At 40.6% G+C, this 27,663-nt stretch overlaps 1 protein-coding gene across 6 annotated transcripts in view; it reads right to left on the minus strand.

Annotated features, from left to right (window-relative positions):
* Positions 1–27,663, minus strand: part of RGS7 (regulator of G protein signaling 7) — a 374,326-nt gene that overhangs the window by 16,717 nt on the left and 329,946 nt on the right. For all 6 annotated transcript variants that reach the window (XM_075924826.1, XM_075924827.1, XM_075924830.1 and 3 more), the window contains 6 exons: positions 14,040–14,114; positions 12,647–12,745; positions 11,836–11,897; positions 9,959–10,069; positions 9,397–9,522; positions 1,632–1,818 (listed from right to left, as the gene is read on the minus strand). In XM_075924826.1, coding sequence (XP_075780941.1) covers positions 1,632–1,818; positions 9,397–9,522; positions 9,959–10,069; positions 11,836–11,897; positions 12,647–12,745; positions 14,040–14,114 — 660 coding nt within the window. The remainder of the gene's footprint in view (positions 1–1,631; positions 1,819–9,396; positions 9,523–9,958; positions 10,070–11,835; positions 11,898–12,646; positions 12,746–14,039; positions 14,115–27,663) is intronic.

Genomic DNA, 27,663 nt, shown 5'->3' on the forward strand with positions numbered 1-27,663 from the left:
AGACCCAAATTACCAACAGAACAATACAATCTTCCGTTATAGTTAAATTTACTGAAATGTAGTGCATTTGCTATACACGAAGATGTTGCATTTAGGGTTAATTGACCATTCTGCTAAATTCTACCTTGCAGTGGGACCACGATGGGAGGGAGGAACCAAATGTGTCTCTGACTTTAATCTAATCGGGGACTGTAGACACTATTGTGCACTGACTGTAACCTCATCACCTCACCACCAAAGAGTTAGATTTGTTAGTGCCTTAACTGTCCATTTCTATACCATAACATATTTGGATTTCTTTTAAATTTAACCTTTGCCCTCTATTCCCCAGAGCTGGTTTTCAAGATAATTGTCATGTCCCTGAAATATTTTTACCGTTACGTTACTGATACGTATTCAGCCATAAATCCAATTTAATGTACTTATTTTGGAATTAAGGACACTTAGATGAGATCGAAGGGCATTACTCTATGAACCTATGAACTGGGTCACAAGATTATGCCCCAAGTACTCTTCAGATGCATCCGAAGTCATGCCCTGCAGAGTTTACAAGTATCTACAGAGAAAATATGACTCTAGCTATATCTAACCTTGCAACTTCCTAGAGCTTCAGATTTCTGGGCAGCTGCCCAGGGTAGCAGATTTGGCTTGGCTACCCATCTGTTATGACAGAGGGAAATCTGGGCCAAACCTGAGTGGTACAGGAGGCAGCATACTAAAGTGTGCTGAGCAGATTGTGTGCAGTGGCATCTGCTAGAGAGCAAGAGAATGCTCAGAAATCAAATTCTCAGCAAAAGCCCTAAAAGCTGAAGGGCTAAAAGATAAAGTAGTCTAACTTCTAATCCAGCATTGTTTTATACAGTTGGGATGGGAGGGGTGACAAAAACCAACCTGGATGGAAATATAAGTTTGCAAGCATTCAATGAAACCGGTTTACACAATAATTTAAACCCTCTCTCATAGTATAGGGAAATCCTAGCATAACAACATTGGCCTAGCGCATGAACTCAAAAGTGAAAGTCCTACATTGCAAACTGAGTAAATGCAGCCCTTAACATTGCCTGGAGCATGCCATACCACACCCCCTCCCCTCCCAAGCTAACACTCAGAGCTGCCAGAGTATGCTACCCGGGGCTCTGATGGTGATTTAAAGTAGTGTTTCTCAACCAGTGGTACGAGTACCCTAAGGAGTACTCGAGAGACGTCTGGGGTGTACATCAGCACAACTAAAATTTGGAGAAAATTGAATTTTTGTTTTAAGTTTTACAGTGCTTTATTATTATTGTACTTTTTACACTCAAACGTTTTATCGCCCGCCCAGCTACGATTAAGTTGTTTAAACAAATGTGTTACAATGGTAGAAAAAAATGGTGTGTCTGAAAAATGTAGGCACGGGGGGTAGGTTTTTTTTTTTTTTTTTTAAGGGATACTTAATTTAAAAAGTTGAGAAACACTGATTTAAAGGGCTTGGAGCTCCGACCTCCACCACGTTACAGTACCAACAGCAGTGGCCAGGAGCTGGAATCACCGGACCCCCAAGGCAGCTGTTCCCTTTCTCCTCCATCCCCTGGAGGCAGGCCTGGACTGGTGCTATACTTTATAGAATGCCTGGATGAAGATTATATACTGACCTGAGCATCTTCAAATGTGTATCTTCCTGGGTCCTTTACATTCTGTTGGGTTTTGTCATAACTTTTTGAGTCAAGATTGATGGCACTGGGAGCTCCAGGGGCAAGAAACTCCTGCCAGATCTCCTGGACTCGAACAGGTACTTCACGATTAGGTCTCTTCTTCAGATTTTCAACTGCTAACCAGAATCTATGGCAAAATATGGAAAAAGGAATTCTAAGTTTAATTTCTTTCTAAGGTTCCAGTTTAACCAGTTTCACATGGCCTTTTCTCATTAGCACAGTTCGTAACAATGTGAAATCTGCTTCACAGACATCACAGAAACACTGCACAACCATGAGCAAAATTGTAGCCATGAATTTTACTTTAGGATGATATAGTTGCTGTATAGGAGTTGACATACTGGCTCAGATCAGTGGTCAATCTCGTCCATTATTCTAAATTAGGCAGTGACGAACATCAACTGCTTCATGGGAAAGTGCAAGAAATTCTACAAGGTAATCTGCTCACAGAGAAATGTCTGCCTAAAAGGGACCTCATGAGGTCATCTAGTCCAGCCCTCTGTGCTGAGGCAGGACCAAGTATATCTAGTCATCCTGACAGGTATCTGTCTACCCAAAAATGGGGATTCTACAACCTGCCTTGGAAGCCTATTCCAGATCTTAACTATCCTTATCCTTGCTTCAGATTAAATCCATTATTTCTTGTCCTACCTTTAGTGAACATGGAGAACAACCAATCCTCTTTAAAACAGCCCATAACATATCTGAATACTGTTATCAAACCCCACCCCCACCAGCACCACCTCAGTCTTCTTTTCTCAAGTCTAAATTTGCCAGTTTTTAAAACTTTTTTTGATAGGTTAGGTTTTTAAAACCTTTTTTTTCATTTGTGTTGCTCTCCTATGGACTTTCTTAAAGTGTGGCACAGTACTCAAGCTGAGGATGATGACTAAAGTGAGATAGTTATCTCCCACGTCTTATATACCACACTCCTGTTAATACATTCCAGCCTTTAACATTATGTTGTTGTCTTAGATTCAATTTATAATCCACTATAATTCCAAAATCCATTTCAGAAGTGTTACTATCTAGCCAGGTTCTCCCCACTTTGTAGTTATCCATTTGAGTTTCCCTGATTGAGGGTAGTACTTTGCACTGTCTTTACTGAAATTAATCTTGTTGGTTTTGGATCAATTGTCCAATCTGTCAAGGTCCTTTTGAATTCTAATCCTGTCCTCCAAATTGCTTGCAAGCCCTCTCAGTGTGGCATCATTTATTAATATTACCAGCCTACTCACCACTCCATTTCCCAAGTCATTAATGAAAATATGAAATGGTACAGAACCGCAGCCCCAGAGCAAGCTACCCACCTCTGCTGGCTCCAGCCCCATGGAATTTCATGGTTGCTGCCTAGCTGGTTGGGGTGGGACGTGAACCCACAATCCCAGGTGCCAGACACTGATGCCTTACCCTTAGATCACTAATGAACCCAGGACAGTCCACTGGGACCCCACTAGACTGAAATCCATTGATGACTAGTCTTTTAGTATGCTCTTTGTGCCAGTTTTGCACCCACCTTATAGTAATTTCCCTAGTTTGCTTGTGAGAACATTACGTGGGACTGTGTCAAAAGCCTTCTTAAAATGAGGTTACATCACATCTACTGCTTCACCTCTATTCATTGGGCCAAATCTCTTGTTATCCATAGACAGGTCTAATCTTTTGAATCTTACTAAGCTCCTAGCTCTGCTGTTTTTTTTGGCTGTGAACTTTGCATGTTAATTGCATGTTGTCTGAAAATATATTTCCTTTTACCGGCTTTAAATTTGTCCCCTTTCAATATCATTGCCTGTCCCTTGTGCTGGTATTTTGAGCAAGTATAAATAATAGTACCCAGTAAAGCTTTTTGCTATACAGAGCAAACACACTTCATGAGGCCGAGTAACGTTAGATTAATTTTTATTTTACATGTCTAACATTAGTATTCCAAAAATCCTGCAGAAACGGTGAGACTGTAATTGTAGAAACCTTTTTAAATTAAAAAAATGTGTTGAGATCTGCAATATGCTACGCTAGAAAGATTATTTCACTGCAGACACATATTTTCACATTTTAATTTGTTTACTGATCTTTCAAAACAAAATGTATACCCTCTTCCCTCAGAAGAGTTAAGCATTAAAGGTACTGCCTTGTGAATGAGTATTGGTTTTGCTAACTATCACACAGGAAATCAAAGAGAGCAAGGGTTGGCATGCAGACCTGTAGGGTCTCTGTGCAATGCCTTAACCTCAAGATAATATCCTTTCTTTTTCTTCTAACCCTCTGCTTCACTGTCACTCGGGTGCAGTGAATAAAGCAAGGGTTCTGTAGGACAGGCAATATGTAAGCCTGCAATTAAATACTTCCAGAATCCATAAAAACAAGGGAAAAAATTTTGATTTCTAGGGAAACAACATACTAGGTAACCCAGAGGCACGGAGAACACTGAAAAAAGGAGAGTGAAGTCTGTTCTACAGCCTTAGCTAAGAGGCAGTTGGCTTTTAGCTAATGCAGTAGAAGCACATGACTTTAGCCTCCAAGATCCTAGGCCCAATAGTACCTACTGACAACCAGGATCCATTGGAGAGTGAACACAATTAATGGAAGAACTCTAACTAGAACTCAGGCTATATCTACAATACAGAGTTTCTGCAGAAAAATGGCCTTTTTCCACAAAAACTCATAGAACGTCCACACCTCAAGCACATTTTTGTGCAAAAAAAATCGAAAGAGCAGAGGGAGTTTTGCGCAAGAGGTATTCCTCTTTCTACAAGGAATAACTCCTTTTGAACAAGAGCTCTTGCACAAAAAGGTGGTTGTGGACGGGGAAGAAGGGTTTTTTGTGTGCAAAAAGGGGCAATCGAAAAAAGCTCAGCTGCCCTGGTGGCCATTTTGTAAACAGCAATCAGAGTTTTCTTTCAAGAGCATCCATGCAGACTGGACGCTCTCTTTCGCAAAAGTGCATCACTTTTCCAATGCGCTTTTGCAGATCTCTTCCGCAAAAAGCTTCTTGTGCAAGAAGCCTATAGTGTAGACATAGCCTCACAGGCTTCTACTTGCAATGCAATACAACCACCCATTGGCCAAAGGTACTAGAGCATACCTGTTGCATGCTAGCTGGGTACCTAGTCTGGAGGGAGCTTTGTAGGACGGGACCTTAGGAGTACTGGATAATGTTCAAGTTTAAGCATCTGTATTTCAAGTATAGTTCTTCACTTCCTAACAGGAGCTAGGAACTTTGCAAAATGATACTGCCAACTCTTGTGTTACTGTAATAGTCACAGTGAATCAGGCAAAAAGCAACACTTCCAAAAGGACTCGCTCTCAATGGATGATTGCTAAGCAGAGTGTAATAGTGTAGGCCTGATGCATAGAGGAGCAGTTTTGTGAGCCTCCTGAGTTAAATGTTCCTCTAAAAACCCATAACCTGTATGGAGGCTACAGTGCCAATCACCCTGACCAGAATTTTTCCCAAGAAATCTTAGTTGAATGAAGAGCAAGAGGGAATCAATGAGTAGTCACATTGACTGGGGATGTCTCTTGTCCAGTTGAGCTGCTTCTGTACCTAAGTAGTACAGTATGACGTTTTATTAATTAATGGTTCTTACATGGCTCCCCACATGACTGCAGCAACTGAACAACTCACAGTCTTTAATTATTAATCTTCACAACAAACTCCCCCTCACCGTGAGGTAGGGAAATACATTGCTCCTATTTTACAAATAGGAAAGCAAAGTGATCACACGGATGTGCTGAAGCAGAAAATTGAACCTACATCAGTTGAGTCCCAGGATGGCACCCTAACCACTCCCATTACCAATCCTGATTCCACCCGTCTCAACTCAAGGACATAGAAAAAGTAAAATTGGCAGTATGAATGCTATACAGATGAAAAGAAATATATTTTAATGTAATGAGTGTGGCTCTTTGATTACATCCTCTTTTTGTATCTCCTCCATTTTTTTCCATTGACCTGGTCACAGGGAGTTACACTGGTTGTGAATGTTTCCTCACTGTCTGACACCCACTATTGTACTTTCTACGGAACATTTCACAGCTTGGCACTGTAGTTCCATCTGTTTGCTACTCCTCCAGCTTGGATGGCACTCGTTTTAAACTCAATCATGGTCAAATCTGCAAAGGGACGACGCCTGATAAACTTACGTGTGAAGTTATGTTGGTCACATCACTAAACTAAGGAGCTACTGATGGAAGCAAATCCCCTTATCTCAGTATTGGAAAGATGCTGTCAAATCCTGCAAACTACAAATGCTGTAGTTATGTGGTTAATAACTGTGTAAGTAGGTCGGTGTTCTTAAATTTAACAAATCAAAACTGAGTTGTTATAGCATTCCAGAAGATGCTGACACTTTTAAGTGCACCATTGTACATCATTTGGTACTTAATTCTTAATTATGAATGGAATTACTGTGTCAAAAGTGCATTTTATTCATATCACTCCAATTGGTGGCAGTTTGAGGCTTGTACATATAAGACGTTAAAATGCGTGCTCTCTAACTTATCACAGGTGTAGCTTTTTATTTGGCACCCACTGCCATTGCCAGTCTGATATCATGTGTTATTATGCCAATATACAAACTTAGATAGATATAATGGTAGATATAATATTGAGAAATTAGCTCCAAACAAAATCCTCTAGGGTATTTTTCTGGATCAGTTACTTGCAGTTTGTCTGTGGTTAGTGTTGTAAATAGGATTAGAGAAAAGAGCCTGGGATTATGTGGTAACAGTCTGGTTGGCAGAAAGACAAATTAGTCATAGAAAAGTGTAGAAAACATATGCTAGGGCTGAACAGGTCCATGTTTGAACAGCTGCCTCAAATAAGGAATTACTGAGACATTTTTTAAATAAAAATATACCTTCCCATTCCTTTGTACTGGGCTGATAAAAGGTTTGCCCTTTAATTAGCACTTAGCTTTTCGAATTCAGAAATTGCTGCCTAATATGTTATTTAGCAACACACACATTGATTCCGATCTTATTCCCTCTGAGATCAATGCAAAACAACCGCTGGGAACAGGATAGAGTCCAGAATATTTCATTTATATTTTTGACCCAAAATTGTTCCATAACTTGCCTAAATAAGGATTTTTAGACGTTAAATCCAGATGTAATATTACAGATCTCCAAGCTTTGAATTTGTTAAATACAGTATGACAAAACAATGCCCAGTAGCATGGAATATTCTGCCCCCAGTTCCTCTGGTGTAAGTTTGGAATAACTTCAGAGCTATGTAGCCCCATCTCTAGCAACTGAGGGTGCTCAAAATAGGGCACAAAACCAGGGTCTCTCCAGAATGCTTAGGTGTATGGTGCATCTCATTTTTAAGGGAGTCTCACCTGGGCACTCCAAGGACAACAATTCCAGGCCTGAGGGACGAAACGTCAATGGGCTCCATGCACACACAAGTCACACCCACGTGGACATGGTCTGGTTAAAATTTGAGCAGTGCTGTGCCAGTGCTGGCTGGTGTTCATCAAGTGGGAGGTTGTACTACTGGGCACACTCTTCCAGCATGGCCAGGGCTTCCATGTGCCTCCCTGGTAGAGTTGCCAACTGTCTAATCATGAAAACTCAAAGATCTTGCCTTGCCCCTTCCCTGAACCCACACCCCAATCCCACTCCTTCTTAGAGGCCTTGCCACCTATACCGTCCACCCCTGCTCTCTGTCACTCGCTCTCCCATATCCTCACTCACTTTTACCAGGCTGGGGAAGGAGGTGAGGAGTGTCGAAGGGGGTGCAGGATGTGGGCTCTGTGAGGGATTTTGGACGTAGGGTGCAGACTCTGGGCTGAGGCAGGAAATGGGGTGCAGGAGGGAGTGAGGGATGCAGGGTCTCAGAGGGAGTTTGAGTGCAGGAGAGGGTAAGAGGTCAGGATCTAGGAGGGAGTTTGGATGTGGGGTGTGCACTCTGGGCTGGGGAAGGGGGTTACAGTTTGTGGGAGGGCAGAGTGAAGGCTCTGGGGGGGAGAAGACGTGGGAGGGGGTGCAGATGGTGGGCTCTGGGAGGGAGTTTGAATGCGGGCTCTGGACTGGGGCAGGAAGTTGGGGTGCAGGAGAGTTTGAGGGGGGTGGCACTTAGTTTGGGTGGCTCTTGAAAGTGACTGGTACACCACTCTGGAAGCAGCTGTTAGCGTGTGGGGTCAGGAAATCTCCATGCATAGCTGCCTGCATGTACTGCCCCTGCAACTCCTGTTAGCTGAAGTCCAATGGGAGCTGGCACTCGGGGTGGTGGCAGCATGTGGAGATCTCCCCCTCCTTCTTGGGGGGCTGCAGGGATGTGCCAGCCCACTTCCAGGACTGGCTCAGATCCAGGCCGGACAAGAAGGCTGCTTGAGCCCGGTAGTTCCGCTGGCAATGGCTGGGGGTCCTAGAGCCCTTTTGCTCGCCTGGGCTCCTGAAGCAGTTGCCCACTTTACCCCTTTCCTTCCCCCCTTCTCCCTCCATCAGCAGGCCTGCAGCTGGGCACTGAAAAGGGATGTGTGGGTGAAAGCACAAGAACTTAGTTTGAGGATGAGGTTTTGATGTACATACTTTTGAGAAGCAAAAATTCACTTTTGGGGGCAACAGAAGACCAAAACATTAATACCTATTTGTAAGTCCTTTTCACGTGCAAAAAGCTTTAAAACGGCTTCTCTGGAAGTGCAACAATCATAAACGGCTTTTGCCAATAATTTGGCTATAATGCTATACTGAGGAATAGGCCTTTTCTGATATTGTTTTCAAGAAATCTTGTTTTAAACTACAGGTTGGACCTCCCTGGTCTGGCACCCTCAGGACCTGACCAGTCCTGGGTGAAGGTCATATCTGGTCCCTCTGCTATTTCCCCATCCCAGCCCTGGACTAGCTGGAGACCCCACTGCTCCCCCCACCCCGCCCTCCTCGTTTTGCCAATAACACTGAGCAGCCCAGCTCCCAGTGCTGGGAAGTCCCACTGCAGAACACCGCACTTCTGGCCCCACTATGCGGCCCAGCTGGGTTGTTCCCGGAAGCCCTGATAGCTGGCAGGGCTCCTCGGCACCAGCGCTCCACCTAGATTCTCTGACCCTGGAACATCCGTGGTTCTGCCAAACCAGGATGTTGCCAGACCAGACAGTACTGGTTTACAGAGACTCAACCTGTAGAAATAAATAGATTTGACAAGTGGCCCTACACACACACACAGCACCTTTACTGTGCAATAAAGAGAAGCTGCTTGGAGATTTACATGCTTTTAAAAAACTTGTACATCCATTATACCACGTTTCACCTCCTTTAAGAATTAAGATAATTGTATAATTCTTTTTAACCACTGAGGGGAAGATTTCCTAAAGTCCATGGGACTTTTATTCCTAAACCCCTTGGTTGCATTTGAAAATTTTCCACTGTAAATTTGCTGTCCTTATAATGCTGCACATCTTAAAAGACAAACAATAGCCTGGAGTTGGTCAGTGTTTCTAAGGCACATATTTGAAGATTTGGGAAAGGACCCCACTAGTCAGTATGTTTATGAATGCTGACTATTGACATCTTTGTTGGTGTTGGCCTGAGCCCCATTAACACTCAAAGCCATTGGAAAATGAGGGCATGCAACACTTTGTAGGATTGGTCCCTTCAGGAGAAGAAATGGGACTATATCTGCAAGGGAGAAAAATACAAAGAATGACAACGGACACAAAAATCATTTCTCAGCTGTTGTAAAAAGATAAAAATTCTTCAGCTTTACCTTAAGTTTTCCGAGCTGAATTCTGACTCCAGGAATTTGAGAAACTGCTCTCTCCCCACTGTGTCCTTCAATGCTTCATCCATGCCAAAGCCCCATCGCTTTACCCTCTGTTGTCCTGGCTCTTTGCTGGGGACAACAAATAAAAGCAGTCACAGATTGAGCGAGCACTTTAGCGTTGTGTTCGCAAGTAATGATGGGAAGGCCTGAGTTTAGCTACAGATTTCTCACTTTCCAAGTCACTTGGGCTTGTAGAGTGTTGTTATACAGAGATTTAATGGTCAGTGCCAAGCACTCAGTCAATCAATATAACATAGGAATGTGTGTGGGGTGTGTCCTCTTCCCAGTGGAACCCTGTATATTGGCCACGGTGGCCTCTGTACTTTTTCAGGCAGGTATATGAGTCCATCTCTAACAACATGAAACTGGACAGCTGAAAAGACCAGGACAAATTGGTATGCATGGGAATCCCTTTTCCTATCTACCTCAACACTGTGCTGCAGAATGTAGGGTTGAAATCTGCACTGACATTGATAATGTGAAAAGAAAAAAAGAAACAACATACCTGGCCTCTAATTCCCAGAAAGTAGTGTCATCAGATAGCCAAGGGTTAGAGGGGTCAGGCGACACAAGAAACGGATCATATTCGATATACTGCTCTGTGTAAGCTAAAAGACTAGAAAAACAAAACCATCAAACATTGTTATATTATCAAGCTTTATAACAAGAAACCTGTTTTTTAAAAGTAAACTATTTAAGCTATGGTGGTGGTAGGACAGTGCCTACTATTTTATCAAGGGCTGAAATAAAATAAACTGCAACCTTTACTAATACATTTCTACGTGGAATTTCACTGAAGAATTTCAAAGGCATGAATGAATAATGTCTAATATGCACTCCATTTATCAGGTGATAGCTTCATTGAATAGATGAGGCAAGTGAGGTGAAGAGAGGTTGAAATAAGGTACAGAGAAGTTGAAATAAAAAACGAATTGTACAGTTTCTGATTCTGAGTCAGGAAGTGCTGCCTTCAGATGGGAGCTCACTAGGGATACAACTACTGTGTACATTAATTTCGGAATAAGCTATTCCAAAAGAAATATTCCAAAATAACTTATTTTGAAATAGCACGTCTACACTGCAGAGAAGCCTCAAAATTAGTGCAAGGCAGGCTCTTCTAATGTGGACATGCTACCTCGATTTAGAGACCCAGGAAGCACTAGTGAGTAATTACTCTGAATGGCTCTGGGGAGGAGCTATTTTGAAATAGCGCAGTTGAGAGTCTACACTAGAGCTATTTCGAAATAGCAATTTCAGAAGAGATGTTATTCCTCGTGGAATAAGGTTTATAGAAGTTGGAATAAGCTGTCCTTTCTAATTTATTTCGAAATAACGGAATTGCTGTGTAGATGCTCGCATTGTTATTTCGGAATAATGCTGTTGTGTAGACGCACCTTGGGAGGCTTAATGGAGACAAGGTGATAACATTATTGTGCAACTAAATCTGGGGATAGGTCCCTGATCTGCGTAGGTGTTGTCACGCAATCTGCTGCCTGATTCACCAGCTCAGATGTGTTGTGGCTTATTTAGGTGGCCAGACTACAGGGGTTGAAAAAAGACATGACAAATCATGGTTTCTCTAAAACAGGCATCTATTCTGAAACTGAGGATAGTCCTGGCTTTCTGGAAGATATAGTTGCCAAATTTACTTACAAAACTGGATTGTTCCGTCAGAATTAATGCAGAGTGGGGTGAGATCATGCAGGATAAGTGTCAGTTAATGATGGCGGGAGGGGAAAAAGGATGGAACAGGAATCTTTTTTTTAAATTTCTTGGGAATGAACATAGTACAATGTTCCGATACAAAAAAATGCCTTGCAGACCCACAAAAAATTATCAGCACCAGAAGCGGTACCCGATGACTTCAACAGGTGTTTGTGAAACAGCCAATACTAGGGACTAAACTAGGAGAACAGCTGAAAATAAAGAGTCAGACTCTACTTCGGAGCTGTAACAGACATGACCTCTGTACACAGGGCAAAATGGATTCATGCGCTATACAATAACCAGCAGGTTACATCTACATTAGGAATTTTGTAGACTTTCTCTACACTGGCCCTGAAAAACAGGAGCACTTGTCCGTCCTAGGGTAAACAACACCAGAGCTCAGTGCACAAAGCAGTTACATGATAGGGCCACCACTTCGTTCTAAATTCACCGTTTTTGTTTGTTTGTTTCACTGAACTGAGAAAAATGGCATTAAATCGCAGCCTACTAGTGAATCAGAAAATAGACATGCCTTCGCTCAAAGTAAACTGTCTTCAATCAATTTGAGTAACATGTCCCAGCTCCATTGTTGTCTCTCTCTGGCTCCTCCTCACAGAAATTTTCCATAAATTTCTTAGATCATTTAAAAAATAGAAAATATAACAAGATACGTACCTCTCTGCAACTTTTGACATTTTTAATCGATGTCTATCTAACTGTATTTGCCAATATTTTATCTGAAAAAAAAAAGGGAAGGCAAAAAGTGGAATGAGGATTTCTTGTTTGGTTCTATTTTCAGAAATATTTATTAGGGGAACATTGTAAATTTAATTTTTCCTAAATGACAGAGAAGTGTATCTGAGCTATAATGACATATTATCATCACATTTCTTAAAGTGGATGGAACTCTGTTAAATAAAGAAATTATAGTAAGTTATGTACGGACAAGTCTAACGTTTTTCCTACAAGTTTGTCAACAGAAATCAAAATAATGTTTTAATGTTTACAGAGAAGCCCATTAATTGTTCCTAGTCATCTACTTTTTACCACTTCCATTGCTCTGTGAAAGATTAATTAAGTGTTAATGGCAATATGTGAGTAAATCCACACACACTGAGATGCAATTATGCTCTCAAATCTCAAAGTGAAGCGTTGGAAAAGAGAGTGAGTGAACTGGTCACTGCAAAAAGGCTGATACATTTACCTACAAAAAGAACATACAAACAGTGTTATTGGTAAAGCCTTCCTCTGTTAACAAAGGCTAAACAAAGTTTGTGTTACTCCTATTATCCTTAATGAAAGTTATGCATATATCTCCACATACTAAGATGAGAAGAAATATATTCTCAAACATTGTTTACGCTAAACATGTAACTAACCTAATTAAAATGCTAAATAAATATACTGGACAGCTATGGTAACTTTTTGTTCTAATTTTTGTTTTCCAGAATGATTTATTTAAAAGTCTATAATAGTTTTTTCAAACCTCTTCGTGTAATTCATCTTCTGTGGGTGGCTTAGTTTCTGGTACCGGTGTGTGGGTAGGACTGTGACTTCGAATGTCATTTTGTAATCCATAGACAGACTATGCAACAGCATGGAAAGAAAGACATTTGTTTATAAAAAACTGTTTATCTCAGGCATACAAATAACCACTATATATTTTGTATAATGTATTCGAAAAGTTAACTACCTCTGTGTTTTCACAAGCCTTGCATCAGTGTTCAAAAGCACTGTAAATATGCCATACATTGAAACACACTACTGCGAGATAAAATAAAGAATTCTGAAAAAATTGTGCTATTTCTTGATGATGTAGGATTTTTTGCCTAGCGCTATCTATGTGCTGTCTATATGCATGTAGCAAGCATTAGTATATGACCCAGTAGGGGAGATATTATAGTGGATGGAGGTGGTTGACATGGAAGAGATGGAACAGGAAATTGAGAGGTACATTACCATGTACCAAGTGTGTGCCAGGTGCTTGATAAATAACTAATGCCTGGGACCTTTCACTGATGCAATCAAATTGTGCGGATGGCATCTCCAAATCCAGTCTTCCTTCAGATTGAGAACATCACCATGAAACAGTATGATAATCAAATTCCAAAGTGATACTTGAGATCAAGGATGGGCTCAATGTACAGACCTGGGATCCAACTCTGGATCTGGAATGCCTTGCAATTTAGGGCTGAATTTGGGGTATAGACTCGGGCAATGGATCTAGGGTTTAGACTCGGGCAATTTGTAAAATTGGTTTGGTATCTCAAATCCACTTCATCCAAAGTTTCAAGGCTTTCATTTTTATTCTAAAGAAGAGTTTTTCTTTGCCTTCAAGGAAATGCAGGTATCCATTACTACTATTATTTTTCTTCCATGTTTGTACTTAAAGTGAAAATTCTGTGGGCATTTTCACTATGTTTTCCCTTTAACTACTGATAGAAAACTGGTAAGTGGGGTACTAAGTATGTACCATGCAATATACTGAGCAACATGCTGGCAATATGTTGTATACTGCTAAATATGAGGCTTTTATACTTTTTGTCCCTGTCTGTGTTCCTGAGGGATTCCTTGAGACCATGGAATTTACATTTGCAAACAACATATTTTGTTCAGGTCAGTTAAATTGGGAAAGTTCTTGTAAGGTTTTATTATGAGTGAATCACAGACACTGCAGGTCCTCAGTACTCTTGGAAGAAAGCATATGAAGAAAAAGCAGATCTCTTAATTTTTAGAAACTGTATGACTAATTAGCCGTTTCAAGTCACAACAGGCTATGGAATGAGGTTTTACATATTTCAGCCATATTAAAAAACAACAATTAGGGAACAAAACAAATTGGAAAAATGTACCACTTTCTCTTCAAACACGGTACTTACCTTTCTTGTTTTGTGAGGATTTTTCATTCTTGAAGACTTTTTTATATCCACTTCAGTAGTGTTTACACATCCAGGCTAAAAATTAAAAAAAAACAACAACATAAGAATGGGATCTGGCTGCACAGTGTTAGTTACTGCACAGTGAAGCCTGTCCTTGGGTTGGAATAACCAGTCATGGTTAAAACTGTGAAGCATGATAAATCTAACCTAAGGGTGACAATCTATAATTAAAAAACGTTAAGATGTTGGAGTGTAGACTCTGATGGAAAAATGTGAGATAGCACTGCATACAGGACCATGAATATTGACAATTTATACCCTTCATTTATGTAGCAATATGAATACCTCTATAAGGCAAAACCCAAATTTTGAGACCTATTTTTGCTAGGTACACCTTTTTGCTGGTTACCCGTTAACTGGAGGCTCAGACAAGCACACCCATGGTGTGCTAGGCTCAGCCCAAACAGCCTCTGCCTGTCGTGGGCCCAGCCTTGTGGCTCTTCTGTGAACCTGCTCCAGTTTTTCAGTCTCCTTCAATTGTGAACACCAGAACTGGACTTAGTACCGCAGTAACAGTCACATCAGTGCTAAATACAGAGGAAATATAAACTATATCTGTTCAATATTTCACTGTTTATACATGGAAGGGTTGAACTCTTTTGTCCCAACATCATACTGGGAATTCCGATTCATCTGATTATCCACCATGACCAAGTTGTTTTTTTTCAGTCACTGCCTCCCATAATAAAAGAAGTTAATAACAACAGTAACTTCTTTCCTGCTCAAAAACTAATAGGATTGTCCCTGGTATTCTTCTATGGCAGTATAGCAGAGGCTAATATTATAACTGAAAGCCTGTGTATATATATGCAGCATTCACTATTCTGGCACTCCTAAGCAACAAAAGAGTGGGTGTGAAACAAGCAGAGAGGCATAAGTTGTATCAGAAGGGAGGAAACTGGGAGTTTGTTAATTAAAAACACGGAAACTGATAGCGCAGGTTATGTCTAATGACGTAAAGGCACTACTCAGATTTGGAGGGAGGGTCCTCAAAGTTCAGCTCCAAATGCAAAACATGCTGACAGTCACTTGCATTCTTTTTTCTGCATGTCATCAATCAAAAGGCCACACATATCCCAGACATAAAATTATTTAAAAAATAATAATAGGCTGAAGCTGTGGACCACCCAAATGAGCACAACTTTTTACATGCATGTGATAAATTAACATTTTCTTAAAATGTGACACACGGCATTAACAATAGGAACATTTTTCTCCTTAGATATTAAACATTAAAAAAAGACCCAGAAGTGAGCAAAAATCCTGGGGAAAACATCTTAAATACTATTGAAATAGATTTAGGAAGGTATAATTTGCACCTATAAAAAAGCAAAACTTACAGTCTTCCAACACAGAGTATCTTGCAGCACACTGTAAAAATGTGGAGTTTAAATATGCAAACCATTCTTTGATGGTCAAATCCCAATTTCTCCCCACAGCAGAGTATTCTGCTATTAATTTAGACAGTAAATAATATATCTACTCTAGAATTAGGGAAGTAGAAGAAGGAGACACATGTTTTCTGCAGTATCTTAAAATTTCTGCAACCAGGATTAACTAGTGCAGATTTTTATATACACCATACAAATTCCCTGCCCCTACTACCATCAGTTTTGGTTTCTCCAGATGGAGATTGCATCTTTCTTTATGTAGGAACAATCATCAAAAATCATCAAATGTCTCTGCAATTACTATTTTAAAAGCTTTTACAAAATTTGAAGATTTCTGTAAAACAATTTAGAGTCTTTGGGGGAAACCTTTTATAGACAAAAACTTGCTTATAATCACATGCCCCCTTTAACATAATAAATATCTTTGGAGATACCAATTAGCACAAGCAGGTTCTCTTATATGATGTTTTTTAACAGGTTTACCCTACTTTTCCTAGGGTACGTCTACACTAGCCCCCTAGTTTGAACAAGGGAGGCTAATGAGGATGACCGAGATTGCTAATGAAGCGCGGGATTTAAATATCTCGCATTTGATTAGCATATTCCTGGCCAGTCACCATTTTTTGGAAACTGACTAGCCCGAAGTAACTGCCCGCGTTTACACACGGCAGAGAAGCACGATTCTGAGATAAACCCCTTAGTTTGAATTAACTGTTAAACCTCATGAGGTCAGATTCCAAAACGGCGACCGACCGGGAATATGCTAATCAAGTGCGGGATATTTAAATCCCGAGCTTCATTAGTAATTTTGGTCGCCCTCATTAGCCTCCCTAGTTCAAACTAGTGGGCTAGTATAGACATACCCCTAGAGACACGCTCTTCTGCAGAGGTATGCTGCAAGGTTTCCATTTAGTGTATACTGTATGTAATTTGCACACTAATATTTTAAAGAGCTTCCAAAAGATTTCCTGGAAGATTTGCAACCTAGTCTATATGACTGAGCACTATATTTATCTTCTACAGTACTTGGATACCTTATGGAGCAAATTCTGCCCTCAGTTAAACTCTAGCAACGCTGTTGATACCATTCAGAGTGAAGAACGTAACTGAGAACATAAATTCAGCCTTGATATGTCTTGAGATCCTGTTTCTGTCACATATTAAAAAAATCAAACTTAGCTCCTTTTTGTCATTTAACATTTTCCTGATCTCAGAATGTGTATGGAATGATACTGACCATGAGAGATTTGGAGCAAAGGATTTATCACTCAGACCATGGCAAATTCAGTGCAGGGAAAAAATGGCTGCAACTCCACTAAAGTCAAAGGAATTTGACCCCTATATGACATTAATTTGGCCCACTGTAGGTGAGACGATATTATTAATAACTTAGACACAGCATTTAGCATGAATTCCTCATGCTGACTAAGCCAGTATATTTTTTTTTTTAAATCTTTAAAACAGTCAGAGGTTAGTAACAATTTCATCTAGACGTGACACAGGAAAATTTGGTAGTACATCATGTACTGGAATTAATTATACTATACCAACTGAGAAAGTTAAGTACTGCAAACGTCAAAGACATGCGTATATTATTAAGAAACTAGACAGAGGCAAAGAGAGATGACTAAACACTAGAATTACCGGGCAGGACTAGATTTAGAGGAAGGTGACCCAGGCAACCAGATTTGCAGGGGTGCCAAGGCTCAGGGTGCTGTTTTTGTTACTTAGAGATAGAAGAGGAATTTATCATCCTATATGACAGGAATAAATCATGTGTCTAAATTGTACAAAGTTATAAATTCAAATTCAGTCCAAAATAAGATATGAAACATTTTCGCCAACTGGAGGTGGCACTGAAGATGCTCCTTGCCTCGGAGGTGGGGGGTGGGCATTTGGTCCTGGGCTAGCTCTGCTATTGGTTACTACTGTTTATGTTCCTGATGCTTGCTGGTAGACTGTATAGAATCAGTCTTGTGGTATCATACAATTCCAAAAAACAAAAACCCTGAAAACAAAACCTTGCACCTGAGGAATGAGGCATCCTAGCCTTGCTTAACAGCACCAGCAAAATGAAGTTCCTAATACTGCAATCTCATTCCTGAAATTTTCATGAAAATATATCAATAATGGACACTTTTAAAAACATTGACACTTTTTACACTATTTGCTAAAAATTACTACATAATGCTATCTGAGAAAATACTCTTAGCCACTTATTTTTCCCTATACTAAAAACAAGAGAAAGCTGTAGCATTGCCTTACTGAGTCATAACTAAGTAATTTTGGTTTCCGTATTACTTTAGAAGTCTGTGGCATTCCCTATACCAGTGGTTTTCAAACTATGAGTCCCGCGATCCAGTACTGGGTCGTGGAATGTCAGCCACTGGGTCTCATTGCTGCAGGGGGATCAGGTGGCCAGTGGGAGTGCTAAGGCAGGCTGTCTGCCTGTCCTGGCACCGGAAATTGTGCAGCAGGCCTGGCTTCTGCAGGTGGGGGGAAGACAGCACAGGGCTCCACACACTGCCCATGCCCCTGCCCTGAGTAATAGCTCCACACACTCACTGGCTAGGAACCTGCTGCTGACTGCTTCTGGGGCGCAGCATGGTTTGCAGTGTCAGGAGAGGCAGGGAGCCTTCCTTAGCACCCCCGATGCCTTGCTGACTGGAAGTTGCTCAAGGTAAGCCCTTCCTGCTCTGCTCCCCCCCCCCAACACCAGAGCCCCATCCTACACTCCAAAGCTCTCATCCTCAGCCCCACCCTGGAGCCCACACTCTAGTCAAATCATGTTGGGTCACAGGCATCAACAATTTTCTGCAACTGGGTCATGAGAGAAAAAGTTTGAACACCCTCCCCTCCCCCGCCCTATGCTTCATATGGAAAATATGATAAAGCATAAAGTGCATTTTACTTACAATGGTAGGGAGTGAGATTGTTTAATGAGGTCCACAGTATTAAAGGTAAACAATACAACTGGCTGTCCCTAGGGGTTTTTTTTTAATATCAATTGCTTTTGCATGTTGCTTTCTCGCACAGACAACAGTATTTGCCATTTATAACTATTTACTTCTCAGCCATTTGTTAAGACAAACTTGCTATGAAGCGTCCTAACACACAAAAGCTTCAGCAAGCAAATTAATGTACACCATTTTAAGGCAACCTTAATTCACACTTAAACTTCCATGCCTTGCAGCATTTTTAGACAGGAAAGGAACATGGTAGCTTAACTGTAAATCTGCTTGTCTTGAATGATCTGTGGATCTGTTGCACTTTCCCTTCAAGGATGCTTTGCCCACAGAACTGTGGGTAGTGCAAAGGCAAAATTGTGCAAAACATGAAAATATACTCTACAAAAGACCCCTTCTCCTTCTGTCCCACCAAATAACTGATGTAAAGTGGATTTATGCCTCTTCTTGCAACAGTAGAAAGCTACTTGGTAGACCATAGCTATCTAAATATGGTAGCATACTCTTTAAGTTAGAAAAAAAATTAAGCAAACCATAAATCTGGGTTTAAATTACAAAGGGAAATAGAGTCCTTAATTTGAAATAATTTTATAAACTTTAAGCCGCCACTTACAAAAATTTAAAAAAAGGGAATTTTGTAAACTCCAAAATTCTACCAGGATCATCAGTACCTTGAGGATAATGATGAGAAATAATTTCACTGTCAGGCCAGGGTGCTTATGAGTAGTATAGACCCCACTTTTGGCAACATTAGTGGGCAATATTAATAATGCTATCTAGATTCACCAAACCATATGCTAGCAGAAATGTTTGAGTAAGGTGAACCCAGCACATCCTTTTATAGCACAAATGATACGCTGCAAAGTAAAAAAGTCTCCTCCCCACTGACAGACTACCGCAAGCTAATGAGTTTACCTGCTATACCAATCTCAAGGCTGTCGGGTGATTTATAGCTGTCATTATCTTGTCACAGCTGATAAATGCCAGATGAATTTGGCCTTCACTGATATTCAGTAAAGTCTTAATCATTTACTAAGTGTCCAGAATCAACATTAATGAATGACATAAGGGGAGTGGGAGCCATCATCAGTAAGTTCTCTCTCTCTCCATTATACTTTTCAGAGTGCATGCAACTGTGATGCACATCTTATTGATAATTCACTATTATATGCCCCCCCCCTCAGCTTTCAAGAATACACACCATTGGCACAGATACCTCGTTAGAACAAATACTTGACTCACTTGATCCCCCACCTGGCTTTGAACTGACAACTAGCATCTAAAAATGGTGATCTTTTCAGCTTTTATTTTCAGATCACTAATTAATAGATGAGTCAGGAAGCATGGGACCAGCATGTATGAAAAATTACAACCCACTCTGTTTTAGTTTTGACAACGCCATCACTTCAGAGATCCAAATGATTCATGGGCTTCAGGAAATCTTAATGCATAATGTTAATTCTTGCCTTCGTAATATAAGATTTTTTTAAAAATCTTGAAACAGAAAAATTGATATCTGAGCTTTCATGATTCTTCAGTGAAAATGCTTGAGTAACACAGCACACAGCATGGGGATTCTCTATGAATGGTGGTGTGGGTTGATATTTTGCTGTCAAACAATATTCTGTAACTAAAAAACCTTCATGTTTGGATCCATATTCAAACTTCCTCAGAATAAAGGGATAAGATGCTTTTGTTCAGGTCCCACTTGGACTGTGCTTCCACTGAGAAGCAAATACAGAAAGAGAACATTGTAGTTGACTGAAGTGAGCATTAAAATGGTTAGTGAAGTATTTTGGACATGAAGTGTGAATGTCTAGATTTTCAGATAGGTATATGTGTCCATGCCTATCATTAGACTCTTTCATATGCCCAGAACTCAAGGCTCAGATGCTAATTAAGAACAACTTCTGATCAGATGTAATTTTTTTTTAAATTATCCTGTGACCATCTCCTTACCATCAGTTACCTCCTCTGGGGCACGAGGGTTTTAAAAGCCAGCTCTTGAACTGTGTGATTGGAGAGAAAATGGCAGATGAAATTCAATGGACAACAGGGCATTAATCACTCAAAAATGTTCCCATTTTGTTCATTTTCTTTGAAACACCTGGCACTGGTTGCTGTCAAAAACAGGATACCCTACTACACAAATCATTGGTTTGATCCAGAATGGGAATTCATATTGTGGACTAAATGAAATATTTAAAGAGCTGCAGGAAATGATAAATACTCTTAATATTCTGTGCCAAATGCAAGCCTGGAATAAGCAGATATAACTTGTGAAAGGATTTGTTTAATCCAAAATCAAATTTTGTCATTTTCCCTAGCATGGAACACTAAGAGCTCATTAAAAACTATGCATGATACATGTCACAAGTTACTGTAGATTTCCCTAAAGAAAAATGCAACTGCTTTCAGTAAAATAATATTACCAAAGCAAATTAATTGTATGCAGCAACATTCCTAATTTTTGTCTTCTGTAGCTCAAAGATACATAACTTGCAGGATTGTAATTATGTAAGTACAACTTTTCTTTTTTTTCTAATACATGTATTCAGCTGATACTTAAGACCGAGGAATATTCAAAGTCAAATCCTTCAGTGAACGGATGACTACAAAGGATCAGATCATCTTGGTAAGAATTAAGAAAAGCTTTGTTAGGATTAAGTGTTCTCTCTTGTTAAAGGCTTTTAGCAGAGAATTATACAAAGCAGCATAGAATGAAATTAAATAGTCAACAGATGTCCTTACTAGTTAACTTTATTTCTACTCATTCATTATCAGAAATAATACATAATTCTATGTTTTAAACTGGAATGAAGGAGCAATCAAATTGATTCCATTGTATGTTTTAAATATGCTGCAGCAAAAATAATGAATATATACACTAAATAAAATACAGATGGAAAAGGATCAACCAATGAGTTCAATCTATTGTAGACAGACTCACCTGAAATACAAATTGGTTCAATTAGCAAGCAGTTAATGTAATCCACACACACTGTTTTAAGCTCTCTTTATTTCAGTTTACTCAATACTATTAAACTGGTTGCAAGCCCCCTATTATTGTGCAGTGTAGACTTAAGACACAGCAGGGAGTGCAATGAATAAATAAAAGCAGAGCTCCAACTTGTCAAGTGGCTTCCCTTTTGAATAGCAAGGCATACGCAGGAAAAAGAGACGTTCTAGGCATGGCAGAGGGGGATGATTTTAAATCATCTGTAACAGTACTAGATACAGAAATGATGAGTCTCTCTCTCTCTCTTAGGTCTTGTGTAAACTTAAAAATGACTTACCAGTAAAATGTAGGTGACATCTCATTTTATTTTACATTTGGTTCAATTTTTTTAATTGAACATCAAACCCTTAAATCTTCTTGGTACTTTCATAAAACTTAATGATTTTTTTCCCTTTTTACTCTCTCCCTCATCCAAACTCTAGAAGTATGTCTACACTACAGAGAAGATCGAAGCTGCCACCGTCGATCTTCCAGGGTTTGAATCAGTGGGTCTAGTGAAGACACCATCATTCGAACTGAGAGGGGCACGCTGGTCGATGCCAGTAGTCCCGCTTCCACGAGCAGTAAGGAAGTCGAAGGGAGAGTGTTCTCCCTTCGACTTCCTGCAGTGTGGACAGTGTCAAAAGTTGAGTTAAGGTACTTCAATTTCATCTTTGCAATTAACGTAGCTGAAGTTGCATATCTTAATTCGACCTTATCCCGTAGTGTAGACATACCCTAAGAGACTGTTTAAATACATCTGTCATTACAAGTAATTCCATTTCCAAGTTCTCTAACCAATGAATTAAAGCAGAGAAAATATGAGTCTTGTAGGAAATAAATACAGAGCAGTCTAACAGTATCTCGTTTAACTTTGAATAGCCTCTCAGATTTTGCTGATGGGCATATGCTAGTAATAACCTTAATGAAAGCATAAGTTTATTTCATTTTGGCAGTACTGGTTTCAGAAGGATTCCCTATTTTAAGTACAAGGAATCTCACACTATATTATTCTTCCCCCTCTCCTACCAATGGAGAAGGTCTTTATTAGGGTTTCTTCTATATGGATTTCAGCCTTGCCATATTGTTGCTAGTCTCTGGAGTCCATTCCACAGGGCTGAGGGATCTGTAGCTGCTGATCACAAGAGGCAGGTAACAGTTCTATATTGGAATGAGCATTATCCCCAGCTAGCCTGGTAAAACATCTAGTGGCCAGTCAGTGTAGTCTGTGGCTGTATTAATACATTGCCCGTGCCCTCCACACTTCAAGGGTAGTAATAGATTAAAACTTCACTGAGCAATTCCAAAGGAGCCACATGGATAAGGAGACAGAGGAAAGCCAGAGGCCCTAGAACCAGCACAGAGATCCCTGGATGTTGTGGATTCCAAGGATTCTGGAAACAGTGGGAGACAAGCCCTACCCTTTGACTGAAAACTCTTCAAGATGGTCCTCGGTGTTCCCTCCATAAGGTACCCTCCTGTAGATATCAAACATCTTATTCATTATGAAACCCAGTCCCATTACTTAAACAAGGGGATGGATTGCCTTATGCAACACTTCCCAATGAGTTCTGCAATGTGAAAGGGAAGAGTCAAGAAGGGGATAAATCATTGTTGGGAAATGCATCCCTGGGTAGTGGGGACAGAAGTGGGACTGATTAATGTAAATAAAAGACTATGGATAATTGTGAGATTTGGCTGCCTAAAATTAGCAAAACAAAGTGAGAAATAAACAGCAGTGCAATGCAAAGACCCCGCTCAATGGCTGGCATTCAGAGTTACTATTTACATTTTCCAGAGAGCAATCTGAATACAATTAAGGAACTCTGACATCTTATTCTTGTCATCCATGACAATTTTACATTTATACCATGACCAATGCATGAAATCTTTTTTTTTTTCCTTCCAGAGTGTACAAGGAGTCCTGTATATTGCTGGTCTCTGTAGATGTCCTACAATGTTTGGTGTTTTATGTTTGCAATTATGTTTTTGCACTATAAAAGACAACTTGAAATACCAGAAAATTATATTTAAATATACCTATCTTCAAATTATCCACCCTTCATTTTCATGTCAGAACAAATAACTTTCTCAGTTTGGATGGAGATGTAACTTGCCTTGTAAAATAACTGGAATTTCTTTGAGATGTTTGTCCCTGTGGGAGCTTCGCCTTAGGTAGTAAGCATATGCTCTAGATATCTTTGATTGGATAGCTTCAGTAGCAGTGCCCATTCATTCCTCTTGTGCATTCTAGGTATTCTGAGTCATAGAATGTTCATGCTCAGATGGAGAAACTAACCTGAGCCCTAAGACAGTAGTTGTGGAACAGTGAAAAGTTGCAACACTCAGCAAGAAGTCAGGTGAATCAGGTAAGGGAATGAAACTGGTTTTGGCCAAGTTGGTACCATTAAAATGACTTTTGCTCTGTCTTGCTTGATCTTCTTTAGTAGGTTTAGAATCAATGGGGTTGGAAGGAAGGTACAGAGAAGAACTCCATTCCAAGGAATGAGAAAATAATCCTCTACTAACTAAAGATTGAGAAGCTTCTCTTTAGCAGAATTGTATTGCATTTTCTGTTGATGGTGCTGACAAAAAAGATCCGGTTCTGCAAATATAGACAAATATATCTGAAGTTCTAATTGTCTAGTTTCCACTTGTAATCCTGGGACAATAGCCTTCACAAATCATTGGCTGTGCTTTTTTGAATGCCTGGAAGCTAAGAGGCCTAAGTGAAAATGTGACTATGCATCGGTTTCATAGATTCCATACAAAGAGAACAGAATTTCACTCCTCCTTGGCAATTGTTGAAGAACATTCAGATTATGCCTGGCATGCCCTTGATGGATAGACCTTTGACCCATAGTAAAGAAGTGAATGTACAGATACCTGACTCTCCTGAGCTCCAAAAGTTTTGAAGTGGGGAAGAGACTTCTGGGAAGACCATTTGCTCTGAACACTCTGTGTATGGAGATTCCCCATGCCAGGACAGATGAAGCATTTTCTTTACACTTATACAGCATTTGCAGCTGTGTAGGGTACCACTAAACTGATGGCATCTGAATGCTCTGAATTTAGTTGTGCCCCATGCTGGGTATGCCTAGGGCCTATGGGACATCAAATAATTCAGGTAAGGCAGGCTGTGCCACCTGGGGTTGGGAGCAGGGCCGTATTTCTGGGAGAGGGGGATTTGGATTGCTCTGGGAGCTGGGGCTGAAGCTACAGATGGGTTTGGGGGTGGGGGTGGGAATGAGGCTGATAGGGGGGTGAAGGTCCAACAGCTGGGACCATACTTAAAATGTTCCCATACGTACAACTTCCTGCCCCTTGCACCCTTGCTTCTATATAGAACACATAATATTTAAGTACACCCCTGGAAGGATGCATCTGAAGTTATAGTGATGGTGAGAGGCGGTTGAGTAACGGGAACATCTGCACACATTTTAACAGAACCTTCCGCTAACTGAGAGTATGTCTATACTTGCACCCTCTTTTGAGAGAGGGATGCAAATGAAGACATTCAAAATTGCAAATGAAGCCGGGATTTACATATCACATTATGGCGCTATTTCGAAATACAAAATTCAGTGTAGATGCAGTTATTTGGGAAGAACATCCTTCTTCTGAAATAACTGCTAAACCTCATTTTATGAGGAATAAGGGTTATTTCGGAAGAAGGGTGTTCTCCTGAAATAACCGCATCTACACTGCATTTTGTATTTCAAAATAGCGCTATTTTGAAATAGTGCCATATGCGATTATGCAAATGAAGCGAGGGATATTTAAATCCCAGCTTCATTTGCCATTTCGAATGTCTTCATTTGCATCCCTCTATCGAAAGAGGGTGCAAGTGTAAACATACCCTGAGTGAGTCTAGCACTTGATGAGGAATAGACACCACCTTGTTGAGACTGTGTTTGGTATGTAGACAATTCTCAGCCAGTCTTGGAAACAGAATAGTAGCAATCTAGTGTTTAGAATGACAAATATGAACTTCCATCTGGCATAGAAATTGAAAATAATTTTTGATTGTCATCTGGGGACTTAAGATGAACATTGGAAATTATTTGTCAGTACTGTAAATCTATCCACGAATAGGTAAGCTCTGGAATGTTAACATGTCTAGAAGAGCTACTATGAACTCTATCCACTGAAATAGGGTATGTCTAGACTACATGGCTCTGTCAACGGAGCCAGGTAGATTAGTTTACTAGACATAGGAAAATGAAGTGTTGATTTGCCTCATGGAATGAGGTTTACCGGGGCAGTTGACAAGGGCTTCCCTTGTTGACTGTGGAGCGTCCAGACTATCACGCTGTGCCGCCAAACAGCTGATCGGCACAGCGCGGCAGCCATTTTGATGTAAATGAAGCGGCGATTATTTAAATCACCGCTTCATTTTCCTATGTCTAGAAACCTAATCTGCATGGCTCCGTCGACAGAGCCATGTAGTCTAGACATACCCCTAGTGTCAAAGTGAACTTTCTATACTGAGATGGAGTCCTAACCTGTTAGACAGGGTCATAGCTCTCCTCACTGCAGAGAGAACTTTGTTGTGTAATTGGCTCTTGAGGAAGGGAAAGAGTATTATTTTCCATTGATGTAGGTGAGCAGCCACTGTCCAACCTTCAAAAAAATCATGGGGTCAGACAAGAACCCAAGGCAGAACACTTGGCACCGGAAATTATTCTGGCTGACTATGAAGAAGAGGAATCTTTTGTGAGATGAGAATATTACAGTGTGAAAGTAGGCATCCTAATAGTCAAGGGCCACAAGCCAATCTAATGATGTAATTATAGCAACAAGAGTTATTATCTGCACTTTGATAAAGATGTTTAACCACCCGAGACCTAAAATTGGTCTCTATCCCCATTCCTTTTGGTAACCAGAATATATCTGGAATAGAACCCTTTTCTCTGTGCTGTATTAGAATTAGTTCTATGGCTTTGATATGTAGGTGGGAGAGGGCTTCCTAGCTCAACAACTGTTTATGAGATGGATCCCTTAAAAGGGAGGGTGAGATGGGGAAATAAATGGAGTAATCTGATATTATAGCATCCAAACCCATTTGCACCCATGAAGGTTGAAAGCAGGAGAGACAGTGTCCAAAAATGGAAGGAGGTGGATTGAGAACACAGCTGTAGATTCTGAAGTTGGGGCTATTCCGGACCTACAATGAAAACATCCATACTGATGTTTAACAGACAAGGAAGATGGTGTAGTAGTCAAAGGAGTAGACAGTTTTCTCTTCTAATACCTATATCTCTGCTTGAGTGCTTCAGCAGACCTATGGAAAGTAAGAAATTGGAATGGGTGGGTTCTCTGACATGTCTGTGACTGACTAAACTTTTTCTTGTTTGCAAAAAGACTCCACTGTGGGTTGCGGTTGTTGAGGAGTGATTGACAGAACAGCGTACACCACTGTTTGTCTGTGGTGGTCTTCACAGATATAGTTGGGAGCTCCTGAAAACTATACTCATAGGCAGGCCACGTCCCAGAATAATCACTATGGGAACCATAAGAAATAGAAGAGGGGTATCCAGAAGTATTAATATTAGGTTGGATGAGGGGGAGCATGAGTTTGCCTGGGTCTAAGAACCTTTCAGAGAGTGTTTTGGGATCAATGGCTGTGAAGGGGCAGGATTCACTTCTCATGAGCACCTCCATCTGGTCAAGTGTGTCTGCACTGTCTCTTCTGTTTGAAGTCTCTTCAGCAATTCAGCCCTCCAGCCAAGTCACATACTGGCTGTAAAAGAAGTACACAAACTCCTTCTGGGATACACCCTTAACAGGCAGGGCCCACATCAATGCTTTCTGTACTGTGCCTCCAAGTCTGTTTCCCCACTCTGAATGAGAATGGTGTCCTGAGGGCTTCCTCTTCTGAAGGCAGCATCTTTGCCTCCAGCTCACAGCTTTATTTCAAAAGCCGCAGCATTGTCCAACAGTCTCTTACCAGCTCTTCCCATGGGGCTGTCCACAGTGTTGCTTTGCTCTTAGCCAGGCTCTGTGTGCACACATTCAGGACTCAAGGACTGCCTGCCATCTGGTCCTTCAGTTCCTTTTACAGGCCTTCCTGCCCCCTGATTGGCTGTTTCTCGTGCAGCCACTCTAGCCCACCTGGAGGACTTCTCTATAACTTCTATTCTGGGGTGGGGTGTAGCAAGGCAACAAGCCTCCAGCAGGAGGCTTCAGGGCTCGGTCCCCCATGTCAC

Source organism: Pelodiscus sinensis, chromosome 3 (assembly GCF_049634645.1).
Source record: "Pelodiscus sinensis isolate JC-2024 chromosome 3, ASM4963464v1, whole genome shotgun sequence".
Taxonomy (NCBI): domain Eukaryota; kingdom Metazoa; phylum Chordata; order Testudines; family Trionychidae; genus Pelodiscus; species Pelodiscus sinensis.